Source organism: Pelodiscus sinensis, chromosome 5 (assembly GCF_052426305.1).
Source record: "Pelodiscus sinensis isolate ZL-2025 chromosome 5, ASM5242630v1, whole genome shotgun sequence".
NCBI lineage: Eukaryota > Metazoa > Chordata > Testudines > Trionychidae > Pelodiscus > Pelodiscus sinensis.
The window spans coordinates 96,584,396-96,599,898 of NC_143056.1; the positions used below are offsets into that span (position 1 = coordinate 96,584,396).

At 38.2% G+C, this 15,503-nt stretch overlaps 1 protein-coding gene across 1 annotated transcript; it reads left to right on the forward strand.

Moving 5' to 3' along the window:
- Positions 1–15: 15 nt before the first annotated feature.
- Positions 16–13,856, forward strand: ARL14EP (ARF like GTPase 14 effector protein). The gene is made up of 4 exons (XM_075927781.2): positions 16–175; positions 6,489–7,004; positions 8,733–8,863; positions 10,684–13,856. The coding sequence occupies exons 2-4, from the start codon at positions 6,582–6,584 to the stop codon at positions 10,910–10,912; spliced, it is 783 nt and encodes a 260-aa protein (XP_075783896.1). The 5' UTR covers positions 16–175; positions 6,489–6,581; the 3' UTR covers positions 10,913–13,856.
- Positions 13,857–15,503: the final 1,647 nt, after the last annotated feature.

The following is a 15,503-nucleotide window of genomic DNA, read 5'->3' on the forward strand; positions in this document are numbered from 1 at the left end:
CTCTCTCTGGTAGTGGTGCGGTGCGACGCTCTAGCCGCCCCGGCGTCCTCGCTCGCTGCTCCTCTGTGGTGCGCGGCCAGGGTTCATGGCGGCCCCTAGCACCGCGGTTCTGGTGGGGGGCCCTCGGGAGCCGGGTTCCGTGGCGGCACAAGGGCGGAAGAAAACCTACGGCAAGGTACGGGGCGGCCTCTGAAGGGGGCGCAGGGGCCGGAAGTGTGTGTGTGTGTGGTGGGGGAGGGGCAGAGGCGATGCTGGGCCGGGCCGGCCCTGTCTCGCGGCCTGCGTGTAGCCGGGTCTGCGGCGGGGCGAGGGGCGGGCAGCCGCTTCCTTCGTCGCCCTGAGCTCCGTAGCGCTGCGGAGAGCTGTTAGCTTAGCCCCGGCCCCGCTGCCTTCTGCTGCAGGCTGCGCCAAGCGGCCTCTCGCCTTCTCCGCCACGCGTTTAACTTGGGTCTCTCCGCCTTGTGGTGTGGACTCGCCGCCCGTGACTGTACATCTCTGTCCCCAGCGCTGCTTGCGTGCGCGTGTCTCTAATAAAGCTTGCTGTGCGCCGCGCGTTGTCTCTGTATCCCGTTTACTCTGACCCCGCTCATTTCCCCCTACCGCCTGCTCAGGCTATTAAATAAGAGCCAAGTGCAAGATAATTCCACTTGGCTAGTATCGTACTGAGATATATCTAGCAAGATAGGCTGGAGCTTTCCACATTTCCATTGTTTCCAAGCTTGCCAGAAGTAGTGGCTGATGCTGTCTCAAAACTAAAGCACATAAAAAACATCCAACATATTTTTAAAAAATGGGGGGCTAAAGCTAGTGCTACTGTTTGGATATAGATGAGCAATGAAAAGCACCAATTTGGGAATGGGGAGACCCAAAGTTGCAGCTTCTGGTTTGTTCTTCCATTTTTTCCTCATAACACAGTCTTATTGTCTAGTTGTATTTAATTTCCTACCACCTTTGCTTCAATTTTCAGCAGTGCTTCCCTGCTTTCCCACAGCACTGCTCCTTCAAGTATTCTTGGCTTGGCTTACATAAGTGCTTTATTGTGCCTTGAGCATCTGCATCCCAAATCATTTTGACTTGTTTGTTTGATCTGTTCAAGCAGTAAATTCCGATTCGGAAATCCTGGAGCTGTGAATACAAGATCTTTTTTTAAAATCTGGTTTTGCTGTGTGAAATTTTGAACGGTTTCATTTTGCATGTTTTAGGTTTAAAACAATTGAATATACTTCTACCTTTTCCAATTTTGAAATCCATTGGTTTCTATGTGTATACTAAGGATGTTAAGGACTAGTTGGCTGTCCTCTCCTCCCTTCCCCCCACCTCCTTGCTGTGTGAGGCAGCAAAGGGGGGGGGGGAGAAACAGGGTACTTCAAAGCAGCAGCACCGCACAGTTGATCCCAGGCTGAGCTGTGCAGTGCTGCCCGTTTGAAACACTGCCATGGCATTTCAAAGGGGCAGCGCTACATGGAGTCTAGGGTCAGCTCCATGCAGCACTAATTTGAAACACTACTATGACATTTGTGTGGAGCCCGGGGTCAGCCGGGGTTCCAGTGCAGAGCTGGTGGTCTGCTGGGGAGTCCTCAGCTTACCCGGGCTCCACGTGGCATTTCAAAGCAGCAGTGCAGCATGGAGCCCAGGGTCAGTGGGGGACTCTGATTCCCCCGCTGATGCCAGGCTCCATGAGGGCACTTCCACTTTGAAATGCACAAGAGCCTCCACTGGGGACTGATGTACATTTCAAAGCTGGCACTCGTGTGCAGCCTGGAGTCAGCGAGACTTCCCGCTGGCCCTGGGCTGCATGTGGAGTTCTGCATTCCTTCTTTGAAATGTACTGGAGCCCCAGCTGGGGCTCTTGTACATTTCAAATAGGAATGTGGAAGTGCCTTATCGAGTAATTGATGGAAATTCGACTATTTGATATTTAACATCCTTTTAGTGTCTGCCAAGCATGCACATGTAAATCAAAGGAAAATTATAAACTTACTGACCTAGAAACTTTGTTTTATTGTTGAATGCACAGTGGTGTCCCATAGAAATAGTGCTTTCTCAAAGCAGATCACAGGTGGAACTTCAGGTACTGCAATTTTACATTAGTGCAGGTGTCTAATTAGTGCAGGTGCCCAAAAATAGCAATTGAAAAACTGTCTGGCAGTTTTGTTTTTAAGGAAAATAGATGCAGGCAAATAACAAGTACTTTTACGAATCTTATTTTAAATTCGTCTTTCAATTTTTCAACTTTTGAATGTATCTGCAAAACTGGGAGCTTGTTTCACCTTTTATCTAGGAGAGAAAGGAATCATTCAGAAATATACATGTAGTGAAGAATAAAACAAACGTTTTTTCTCTCTTGCACATACTCAGACCCAGACTATAAGTATACAGCTTACACCATTGCCAGAATCATTCCTTGTCTATTATAATTTTACCCAAAACACATTTTTGGTAAAGGCTGTTGAAAGAAATGTTTTATATTGAATGTAATTATTTGTATGGTCCTGTATGGATTATACTCTAAAATGTAATTTTTGAAGTATAAGATTAAAATATAAGTACTTATCTAGCAATTATTTTGGATAAGTGAAATCACTAGCAAAATAAAGCTTGAAAAATGTTGGAAATCTTAATATACTTAAAATAATCATTTCAGTACCAGTGCTCCCTCTAAGCCAGGCATGTCCAAAGTCCGGCCCGCGGGCCAATTGCGGCCCGTGTTCCGGTTTAATATGGCCCCCCAGGTAATTTGGCAATATCTATCTTTTATGGCCCCCAACGAATCCATATGCATTGAGATGAATACATTGTAAAATCTCAGTTAATGTCAGTTGGTCTAAATCAGTTATAAATATATTTGGACACAACATGTATACTTGGTGTTATGTTCCTCTTCATATTTTTTGAACTTAAAAGTTGACAGACAACCTTTATTACCAATAATATGTAATGTCCTTTACAATGTTCCTGACATATATTTCAGCTTCCTGGATTTTTTTTTCATCTGGCCTTCAGATATGAAAGGCAGAGTGATTTAACACCTGTTTAGATTTGTCATCCATGTGATGAAATGAAAAGTATGCCGTTTGCAATAAACTTTGCATAAAATAGTTAATTTGCATTTAATTTTAATGGTTCAAAGAATGTCAGGCAAAATGGTCGGCCCTCACGCATGTTCACTTCATCAAATCTGGCCCTCGTTGAAAAAAGTTTGGACACCCCTGCTCTAAGCTGTGGGGCAGTACAGCTTCACAGGTGATTAATCAGCCTGCTTAGCAAAGAGCCAGGAGTCTCTCTGACTGGGCTGGGCTGATTGTTGCCCAGCAGCTTAGAGGGAACACTGGTATGCTCCAAAGCAAACCCTGATAAATCTGACTTGTTATATTCTCAGATGGTAAGTTCTGAAAACAAAAAGTCAAAAATTTATATACCAGCTATAAGACTTAAAGCTTTAAAGGCACATTGTCAAAGGGGAAGAAATAGCTTTCTATTGCTCAAAGTAAAACTTGAAATTCTTATAATTCAAAAATATTAGAGAGGAAAATATCTAGTTTGTTTATATTAAGCAAAACCATAAAACTGACTATAAATGAAGAATTGTCAGGTAAACAAACCAGTCAGTCATTTTGGCCAGTTTCTGTGGCTCTCTTAAAAAAGCAATGGAGGGTAGAAAAATATATGAAAATAAATAGAAAGTTGGTGGTAAAGCCACAAAATTTGACAGGGGTTCTGGATCAAATTTTAATTGACTGCATTTTGGTTTGACAATGTTCCTTATAAAAATGAATGAAGAAATAATAATAGAAAAAATACAGAAAATCTTCCGATGCCACTAAGGCCGAAGACAAGTGTAAGCTAATACATAGAGAAATGGGAGTTATGTTGAAATGATGTGTCTTTTTTCTATGTATGAAACACTTTGATCCAAAATATCGGAAAGACTTACTGAATGTATGGAATTTATTTATAGTGGAGAACAAGAGCATTCTGTAAAAGTTGAAGTGGACTCCAGCCCATGAAAGCTTAAGCCCAAATGAATTTTAGTGTTTAATGTGCCACCTTAAAGACTTTCTGAAATATGTAAAAATTAATTCTCTGGTGTCATGGCTCTAGTTCAGATATATACACATTTCCAAATGAACATACAGATTATAAGAGCTTACAAATTCTAGTGACGTCCATAAGAATTTGAAATAAAAATTTTCTTAGCTCTTAAGTCCCCATTGGCTTCCACATTTTAGGTGATTGTAGAAACTGAAGTGTATGAAGTTACTTTCTGTTATGCAGACCTTAAGAGTTTTTCATGGCAAGAGTTTCAATCAGATCTCACTGTTGACTTTTCAGATGACCAAGAATTTTAATTGAGTGGAATCTAGATAATCTATGTTTGATTGTAAATACGTTCCTTAAAATATAGGATTGAGGGCTGTAGCCTGAAATCAGGCAGTCAGTGCATTTCAAAAATAGCTAACAAAAACATACTTGCTGCTCTTAACATGAAAGCCTCATATATTTTGTCAGTAGTGTCAAGTTTGTTTTTAACTTGCAATGGCACTGAACAGTATTGCTGAGATTCCTGATATGTTTCAAGAATTTTTTTAACTCAGAAGTTTAACAGAGCACATCTTAATTGCAAAGCCTATGATAAGGCACAAAGATTTTTAGAAATAATTACTGTATTAAAAATGATTATTCTGTTGTATATTTACTTCTATTTTCAAACTGCTATAGAATTGTGTACTCAGGTGTTTTGATGCTCACTGAAAATAGTGCCTTAGCGAATCATTTGGTTTTGGATTATTTTACTTTTAGAAATAACTATCACATGCAAGACACCTGTCAATTGTGTCTGCAAAGAATAAATGGTAACACTTTGATATGTTCCTCATTTATTCATAATTGTATTTTAACTGCGTATTTAAATTGTGTGTGTATATACACTTTCAACAAGTAACATTGATATTAAGTTTAGGAAAACTCTGAAGCATTACAATCAAGGGGATTTCTGCTGCAAAGTGCTGCATGCAATTGATTTTCAGTCTGTTTTTAAAAGACACATTTAGTCATTGTCTCGTCAAGAAACCTTTCTCTGCTTTAGACACTTAAATGATGCTAACATCTTCAGTGTATTGGTTAAGTCCTGAAACAGTTTCTATTTAAATATTAATGTATGTTGCTAGAGTATTAGAATTTTTGTGTGCTGAGTATCGTGCTTTTATTTTGTTGGAAGCGATAACTCAAATAGTGCAGAATACTTTTTTCCAGTGTACAGCTGGCTTTTGCTATACCTATCAATAAAGATTGGTAGTACTTTGTTCATATTTAGCAAAATAGGTACACTTCTTGTTAATGTTTTCTAATTTATATATTTGCCTAAACCTTTATACAAAAAGATCATGTGAGTGAATTTATAACTCCAAATTAAGCTTGTGTTCTTAGTTCAAAATTGCTTGTGGGTGGGTGTGGAATTTTGAAAAGCAGATTATCTCACTACAGGTACGTCTACAGCAGTGTTGTTTCGGAATAACTAACATTATTCCGAAATAATATTGTCCAGTGTTTCTCAACCTTTTTAAATAAAATACCCCTTCAAAAAAATTATAAGTACCCCCAGTACCTACAGTTTTCAGACACACACATTTTTTTTTCTATCATTGCAACACATTTGTTTAAACAATTTAATCGTAGCTGGACGGGCGATGAAATTTTTCGATGTAAAAAGTACAAAAATAATAAGGCTCTGTAAAACTTAAAACACAAATTCAGTTTTCTCCAATTTTCAGTGGTGTTGACGTACCCCCCAGCCTTCTCTCGAGTATCTCTAAGGGTACTCGTACCATTGGTTAAGAAACACTGACACAGTCCACATCTACACTACAAGCAGTTGAGCTGGAGGACGTCTTACTCCGACTCCTGTAATCCTCATTTTACAAGGAGTCTCCGACTTCCTGCTGTATAGACAGCACCAAAAGCTGAAATAAGCTATTTCAACTTAAGCTACGCAATTGATGTCGCTCAAGTTGCATAGCTTATTTCGGCTTTAGCCCTGCTGTGTAGACGTGCAACTTGCACCATTGATTTGCACTAGAAAATCTCAAAGCTTTTATCAGATTTTTTTTTAAACATTTTAAAGGGCTAAAATTGAGCTTACGCCTAGCTATGATATGTGTATTATACTAAACCACAGGGTATCTAAAGTAGTACTCTGGGAATTTATACTTCTCCATAGTTAAGTTTAGATATTTAAAGTAGGTCAACGTTTTACCATGGATTTGAATGAAAGCCCCTCTTCTGAAAAGAACATAATTATATAGTATGACTTTATTTTTTAATAAAATCCAACCTATCCTTAACCTTATCAAGTATAACAAAAAGAAATAGTATACTAATATTTAAAAAAAACTTAATTTTAGAATTTTTTTAATACTTGAACTTAGTTTCTCAAGCTCAGAGATAAAGTTTTGCAGCACAAATCTGATTGATTTTAATGATCTCTCCAGGGTGATCCTCATAGAAACTTCTAAAGACTACAAAGAATTGATTCTAGGCAAAGTAACAGTGAAATAAAATAACAGTGAAACTGATCAAGTAAGATGGATCCATGTTCAGTTGGAATTCAGCTCCAAGCTGCCAATGAGTGTCATAAGATATACTATACCCGTCATGCTGGCTTCAAGACTAAGCAAGATCTATCTTCATCAGATCTGCTACTACTTCAGCTTAGAACTGGAATGACTCTTTCTGAGAATAATACCATCTGCTTCCATCATGCAAAAATTTATATTGACAGATTTGAAGATCTGCAAAAATCATGTTGTGACCCATTTAACATACACAGGAAAGTATCAAAGAAAAACTTACGTTCAATCGACTTAGATGATGCAGCTTTTCTAAGTGCCAAGTTTGGAAGACAGTTTGTACCTGGTTGGAAGCTTTGTCCAAAGTGTACACAGATAATCAATGGAAGTGTGGATGTTGACACTGAAGATCGCCAAAGAAGGAAACTTGATTCAGACGTATGTATATGGGTCAATTTTTTTTCACTCCTCTAAACTCCACACGCTAATGGGGTGGGGCTTGACTGGAGTCCTACATAAAGAAAGCTCTTATCTTTTTTTTTTCTTCCTTAAAATGTGAAAGTGTTTAAAAAAAATGTACAAGAGATATTTATAAACCTTTTGGGAAAACTTGCCAATTAAATGGATGTGTTTTAAAGGGAGAGAGTCAATATCTTGTGTGTTTTTTATACTAACTTTTAAAATCTATTTTCTTATAGGACAGTCATTTAATAGTTCATGTCCTGACATTTTACAAAAAAATGATTTTTCTGTTCCCCTGTAAATGTTTAAAGGTCTTTTCTTAGGCTACTAGTAAGCACATTAGTAAAATTGAATGTAGACTGGGTGTACTTTGATGTGTTAAACTGATCCAGTTAAAGTCCACACTCTTCCCCGGGGTTTAAACATGGTTAACTTAGAAACATTAGTGTACACTGCCTGTCTACTATAGACATTTAGAAAATGTTGGCTAAATGTTTAGTCCCAGTCCTACTCTGGGACTAAAATATACAAAAAAAAATTAAACTGAAAATGCAGTCTTTTGTCAAAATATTGACTAATCAAACCAAATATGGATTATATAATTGCATACTTCTTAAGTATTGCACACAGCATGGAAATAATTCTCATCACAAAAAATTGGCTGCAAGAGTTTATGGTAGACTGAGTACATGTGGTTTCAGTCCTACAAGGCCACTGTTCTAAGTCTGGTAGCACAAATATGCCAAACTTATAACATTACTTATGGTATTACTTGTCTTGAAGGCAAACAAGACAAGCTCATTTTTAGAAAGGCTGAATCATCTCTGTGTACATACATTGTTACAGACATGTGGCACAATGTTTATTCTTATTAGTTTTACTGTATGTCCTCAACTATCCAATATAATTGGGTTAGGAATTTTTGTATTTTGACTTGTCACTATTTTGACTGAGGTACTATCCAGAACATGTCAGGTTTCTTTTCATTAGAAAACATTTCATCAGAAGTTTAGTGGCATCATGGGAAAAGTTTTTTTTTTTTTTTTTAATTCTGTTAATCAGCTGATGTGTATGCTATTTACATTTAAAATTACAAGCCATTTTCCTATACATGTTAATATTTGGAGAGAATTGTCTTGATCTAGTGATGTGAGGAAATGAAACTGAAAAGGTTTTTTTCCTCTTACATATTCAGAAGTTATAGGAGAATAAATAAAAAACAAAGGACTTAATGGAAATAAAACCAATGTGCTAAATGTATTGTAAATGTTAGCCTGATTTTTAAAAACTAAGTTTGATGCTATGAGAGGAAAGATTGTTTCAGAAGGGTTGGCAAGTTTTGCTTTGAAATTGACACAACTGCCCATCTAGCTTTACGGCATTTCCCAAAACTATATTATAACACATCAAACCCTTATTAGGAAAGGATAGAGGTCAGAGTGAGGACTAGAAAATAAGAACCCATTATAGTTATCAAAGTAAGGCTTATATTACTGTTTATTCACTCGGGATGGTACAGTTGCTTCATGTAATGGTTTTCTTTAAAGATTCACATGGTCCTTTCCTGATAGATGCAGCACTTGGGCCCAGCTTTGTGCTTAACAATTTACCTGAGGCTTCACAACATCCCAGCTTGATTGTCAACTCATCTGTGGATTTGGCTTGGTATTAATATTTAAAATTAAAATTTCTATCTTGGTTCAGGGGCGAACAGCTAAAGCTTTGAAGTCCTTGCAGTTTGCTAATCCAGGACGACAGACTGAATTAGCTCCAGAAAGCAGTAAAAGAGAAAAGAGAAGGCTACAAACAAAAAGCACATCGGTTAATTCTGACAGGTGGGCCGTTTTACTATGTTAATACATATTTGAAATGTTGGTTAGGGATGTTAGCACAAAGTATTAATGATTACACAACTAAATCATGGCAAAGCTCTCAAATTAGACAAAGCAACTATTTCAAACAAATTCAGTATGTTTTATGTATAAATACTAAATTCATTATAATTTGTCACACTTCTAAAGTATAAAACCCAAATCAAGATACTTAACACTAAAGGGAACTTTAGAAAAATGTCTAGTAATGTCTAGTAATATAATATATGTATGTAAATCTGCCATGTTAGAGGATTACCCATCAATTTGGTCAACACCCTGTAACTTCAGTTTTTATTTTGTGATTTTTCAATCACACACACACACACACACACACACACACACACACACACACACACACGGCTTTTTATTTACACTTTTTGGATTTCCTAGAATTAACTAGGAAGTAATCTAAGTGAGGTGTAAAAGGAATATTTCTACTGTTGCCAAAAGTACTATATCTCGCCAAACTAAGTGATTGGGCAACAAAATGGCACATGAAATTTAATGTGGATAAGTGTTAAGTAATGCACATTGGGAAAAATAACTCCAATTATATGTACAGTATGATGGGGGCTAATTTGGCTGTGACAAATCAGGAAAGAGATCTTGGAGTTATCAGGAAATCAGGAAAGAGATCTCTGTGACAAATCAGGAAAGAGATCTCTGAAAACTTCCACACAATGTGCAGCGGCGGTCAAAAAGGCAAATAGGATGCTAGGAATTATTAAGAAAGGGATAGAAAATAAGACCCAGAATATCTTACTGCCCCTGTATAAAACTATGGTACGCCCACATCTGGAATACTGTGTACAGATGTGGTCTTCTCACCTCAAAAAAGATATTTTGGCCTTGGAAAGGGTCCAGAAAACGGCAACTAAAATGATTAGGGGTTTGGAATGGGTCCCATATGAAGAGAGGTTAAAACGACTGGGACTTTTCAGTTTAGAAAAGAGGAGGGATATGATAGAGGTATATAAAATCATGAGTGGTGTGGAGAGGGCGAATAAAGAAAAGTTATTTATTAGTTCCCATAATAGAAGAACTAGAGGACACCTAATGAAGTTAATGGGTAGCGGGTTTAAAACTAATAAGAAAGTTCTTCTTCACACAGCGTGTAGTCAACCTGTGGAACTCCTTGCCAGAGGAGGCTGTGAAGGCTAGGACTATAACAGAATTTAAAGAGAAGCTAGATAATTTCATGGAGGTTAGGTCCATAAAAGGCTATTAGCCAGGGGATAGAAATGGTATCCCTGGCCTCTGTCTGTCAGAAGCTGGAGAAGGATGGCAGGAGACAAATCGCTTGATCATTGTCTTTGGTCCACCCTCTCTGGGGCACGTGGTGTTGGCCACTGTCGGCAGACAGGCTACTTTGCTAGATGGATCTTTGGTCTGATGGCCATTCTTACGTTCTTTTATTGTGTATATTCTCTGAAATGCAGCTATACCTTTTGCAAAAGATTATATTATTGTACTAGTAAATTGAGTTGCAAGTGGCTAAATATGGAATTATGGTAAGAAAGAGATTTAGAACCTTCTTGTTACCAATCTTCATACAAGACCATTATAAAAATTATGCTCTTGTTTTCAGAGTTCAGATTTTAATATACATGGTTGTCAATAAGCAGTGGAGTATATGTATGCTTGGTGACAAACGTTCTGCATGAGAACTGCTGATCAAATTTAATTCCTCTCTTCATCCATTGCTAACTGTTGGTAATCAAGATAGCTGGAAGGTATTCTGTTATGAATTTTGGAAGTAACAGCTGTTTTTTATTATTCAGGCAAGTAATCCCGGCAAAGAGTAAAGTCTACGATAGCCAGGGACTGCTGCTTTATAGTGGCATGGACCTCTGTGACTGTCTGGATGAAGATTGCCTGGGATGCTTCTATGCTTGTCCCAAGTGTGGATCCAACAAATGTGGAGCTGAATGTCGCTGTGACCGCAAGTGGTTATATGAACAAATTGAGATAGAAGGAGGAGAAATTATTCGTAATAAACATGTGGGATAACTGTTTTTGTGTTGGGTACCAATATTGAATTTGGTCAATGAAAATCTGTGGAACCTATCAACGCACATGAACAGTCTATTGAGACTTACAAATTCACTGTTTGATATGGTTTTAGAAAGGTTCTTATTTATAGTAATTGTGTATTGTCACACTTCATTCCACCTTGTACTCATCCATACAAACCAGTGAAAAGGCTGGATCAATGCAATGATTGATTGTTCAGTAGGAGTTTGAAACTGAATAGCTGGTTAATTGCTGAAAGAAGTTTGGGATTAGTTGCTGAATATGTCCTGCTGTGTAGAGGGGGCTCTTTCTCCTTGCATCTCTCCTTTCTCACTTTTCCCCTTGAAAATTTGGTTTTCCTATTTGTTTTTACTGTCCTCTTAAAAATACATCTATTTCAATTTAAAATGTATGCAGTGGCAATAATGGCAAGTATTAGCAGGTGTGTGTAGTAAAAGTAAATACTTCATTTTCTAAAATGAGACTTGGGATAGGGATGTAAGCAACTAGTCAATTACCTGATAAGCATAAGCTTATCGGATAGTCGAGTAGTGACTAGTCACTCTCCCTCTCCCTGTCAGAGGCAGCAAAGGGGGCAGAGAGAAGAGCCAGTGCTGGAGGGAGCTGGCTTAAAAGCCAGTTTGTCTCAGCCCCATCTCCATCTCCATCTCCATCTCCACAGGGCAGGCAGGGGAAGCAGAGGCACAATGGGGAAACAGTGTGAGTGGGGACTGAAGCAGTCTCCATTTGCGCCAGGTTTCTACTGCTGTGCTGCTGCTTCATTTCAAAGCCTGAAGCACCACAGTCGGAACACACTTGTCCCATGGGCAGCTCTTACTACATTTAAAAGTCTGAGGCACAGCCGGGATCGCAAGTGCCGCACCTTTCCTGTATCAACTAGTTGACTAGCTGATTAATCAAAATTTCACATCCCTAATTTTGGGACTGTTATAACATACTTCATTTAAATATATAACAATATAGGGGCTAAATCAACATGTTCATTGCACTAGTTAGCTATAGATGTACTTTTAGAAATAAGCTTTGTCATAATTACTTGGACAGTATTAATGGGTGCTTTCTCACATGGCAGTTCATAGTTTCTTCTAGATGCACCATTGTAAAAGAACGAGTATTTCAAGATGGAGAAAATTCTGGTTTTTAACACCAAAGGTGTTACAAACCCATAGTTTTGGAGCTTAATAACTGGGATGTTATTTAAAATAAAAAACCTTTCCTAAATTAATCTTGGCATACACTGTGTTGATTCAGTTTTGTAATAAAACTCAGTGATTCCTAATGACACGAGCCACAGTTATGGACTCTGGAGTCTGCAGCAGATTGTTTAAGCAGATCTTTCCCAGGTAACCTGTCTGTGGTCTGTCTTCTGTTTATTTGGTTGTTTTCATTGGGATGAGGGGCAGATGCCTTTGTTTTGAAGATACCTTAGTATTACATCACATTTTCTGTGAAATGTTTGGATAGCTGTTCAGAAGGCTAGATCATCTTCCCTGCTATGGCTACTCTGCTTCCACTTTAAACAGTCATTTGCAGATTCTCCCTAAATAGTTGTTTACAATCATACAGTGCTCTTATAACCTCTAACTTCTTGTCACCAGTTAGGATAGTGGGTATGGCCAGTTGCTGACCGTACCCTTGGAAATTATGGGTAGCTGACACAATGTAGAACAAGCTTGGGGCTACTCACTTAAACTGAGGAACTGGATAAACTGTGGGCAAGAGCTATCTTTGCAGCCCACTTCCTAAACTGAACTGGGCGAGCAAAAGCGCAATCTGGCATACATCTTACATTTATGGCCATGTACATGTGTGTGCATCTGGACTGTTGTGCTGCACAGTAACTATTTCCATAACGTTTTCTATTACCATCTTATAGACTTTGTTTCTCTCTTCAGGTACAATGGTGATCCTAGAATATGAAATTACTTAGTGATATATTTCTATAACCATCTGCCAGATTAAATATCTAGTTTTACCCGGAGACATTTTTTCATATTGTTTACAGTTGTCACTGCATTGACATAATTTAATATACTGCTTACTGTAAAGTCTTGGGGTTTAAATCATTTAGACTTTTAAATTCTGCAGTAAATAAAAGTTCAACATGGCTAATGCACAGTAGACTGAACTGCATACTTTAATCCTTTTTTAGATAAAGGTTTACATTACACATGCCACTGAAAATAGTCCAAATGTCTTTCCTTTGCTTAGACTAAAATAGCTAAATTGCTGTGCAAACCAGTTGAGTTTCAATAATTTCAAACCAAAGCGTAAATTTTATATTTCTAGCTTCAGTCAGAATTAAGATTTCACATCTGAGTGTTACAAAACTTCTGAAAATTAAATTTTAGTAGAAATGCTAATAAATTCTTAACAAGTAGAACCTAGCAATTGTCCTGTGAACATAGCTTTTTTGAATAGAACATTTTGTACAGTCTTACTGTGGATTCGGACTTATTTTGTCCAACTTGCATATATTTGGACTATTTTACATAAATTTTGCTCAAATTTTGCTTCATTTTACATAAATTTTGCATGTAACTATTGTCTTTTGAAGGATTTTCTTGGTAATTGTACATCTTATAATCATGACATTTTACCGTTTAGATATTTTCATTTCTAGAAAATGTGAAACTCAGAAGGTTTGCAGCTATAGATCAGATTTCTGGTTGGATATACATTTCTTCTGTTAACTTCATGGGTTATGCTGCCATCTGCTGGTACTGATGAAACATTAAACTTCAGTTTAATCTGCTTAATTTAAAAAAAAAGTTGGCTATACTTTTCTTTTACCATTGGATTTTTGATTAATTGAATAATTACTATGAAATGGATTGTAAAAATCTTTTGACATTCTAGCTCCTGGTAAACTTTCTGGAGCATCACCACATTAAAGCACTCTTACACTATCCTTATGCAATCAACTTTACAAGAAGTCTTGTAATTTTTCATAATCAAATGTAACTATAAATGACTGTCACTTTTTAACTTGGTCAAATGTAGTTAGTCTTTCAACTTACTACTTCCATAGTAAAGTTTCATTTAAGTTCAAAAATTTATATAAGCTAAAAATTGTCTTAATTACTATACACATAATTTATGTGACTAGTATTAGACTAAAGTACCCGGTTTTCCGATGAATTTGTAAATGGTTGCTTTAGATAGGAGTGCCTAACTCCTAGATAGTGAGAGCTGTTAGCACAGGTATCACTGTGACAAACAGGTACGTTTATTGTGCTCTGGACAAATACCAATTTTTCATTCTAGTACAGGCATGGGCAATAAGCAGCCTGTGGTCTGGACATGCTTTACCAGGATTAGTCCCTGGTGAGCTGCCGGCACTTTATTTACCTGTTCATCTGAAGGTACAGCCGCTTGCATCTCCCGTTGACTGCAGATTGCCTTTCCCAGCCAGTGAGAGCTGTGAGAAGCAGTGTGGGCTAGGGATGTAAAATCCTGTTTTAATTGGCTAACTGGGTAAAGCTATTGTTTTAACTGGTTAAAGGGGGATGGGCTTAGGAGCCGCTCCATCCTGAAACCCTGTAGGCAGGAGTTGCTCTATCCTGATCGGAGCAGCCCCTGTCCACTGCGGGCCCCCTGCAGGGCTGGAGCATTCTCTTGCCTGCAGCAAGTGATGAGCTGCTCCAGCCCCCGCCAGTTAATCTTAACTAGTAAGCCTCACCCATTAAGGGTGGGGCTTGCCAGTTACTGTCACGTCTCTAGCGTGGATCGGGGTACCACTTCCTGTAGCTCCCATTGGCTGGGAATGGTGATCCACAGTCAATGGAATTTGCAAGTGGCTGTACCTGTGGATACACAAAGTACCAGTGGCCCACTAGGGGCTAATCCTGGGGAACCACATCTGGCCTGTGGCCCACTTATTGCTCACCCCCGTACTAGGCACTTTGTTTATCAACTTGGTCTTATTCCTCTCCTTTTTAAAGCTTAAAGATTATATGCTGTTTGATCATGTGGGGAATGCTCAGAGATCTCCAGCTTCATAAATCTGAAAATGTTTGTTTGGTTACTAGGGATGTTAAAAGTTGTGCATTAGGGTAACCATGTAACTACTGAAAATCTCATTGGTTACATGGTTACTTGTGCTAAGGGCTCTATACTTTATTGCTATATACTGCAGAGCCCGCAGTGAACCCTAGAACATGAGGTGACAGTTGCCTGCTTGCTTGAGTAGTGACAGCCTGTAAAATAAGATCTGCCTGTAAAATAAGCTCTTCGTTGTTGTCTATATTGTATTACTAGAGCTGATGTCAGAGCTGTCCAACTGTGATTCTTAAAGGTTGATTTACCATTGTCCCGAGGCCTTCAGTATCTGCTATGAAAAGTACCAGGCCACACTGGTGTCATGAACTGGAACGAACAGCATGTTAAAGAAAAGTGTGTGTGTGTGTGTGTGTGTGTGTGTGTGTGTGTGTGTGTGTGTGTGTGTGTATATATATATATATATATATATATATATAGTGTATACGTATAAAGGGGGGAGAGAGGGAGGAAGAAAAACACACGCAATGGTCATAGTACAAGGTAAGAAAGCAATGGCTCTCATTTC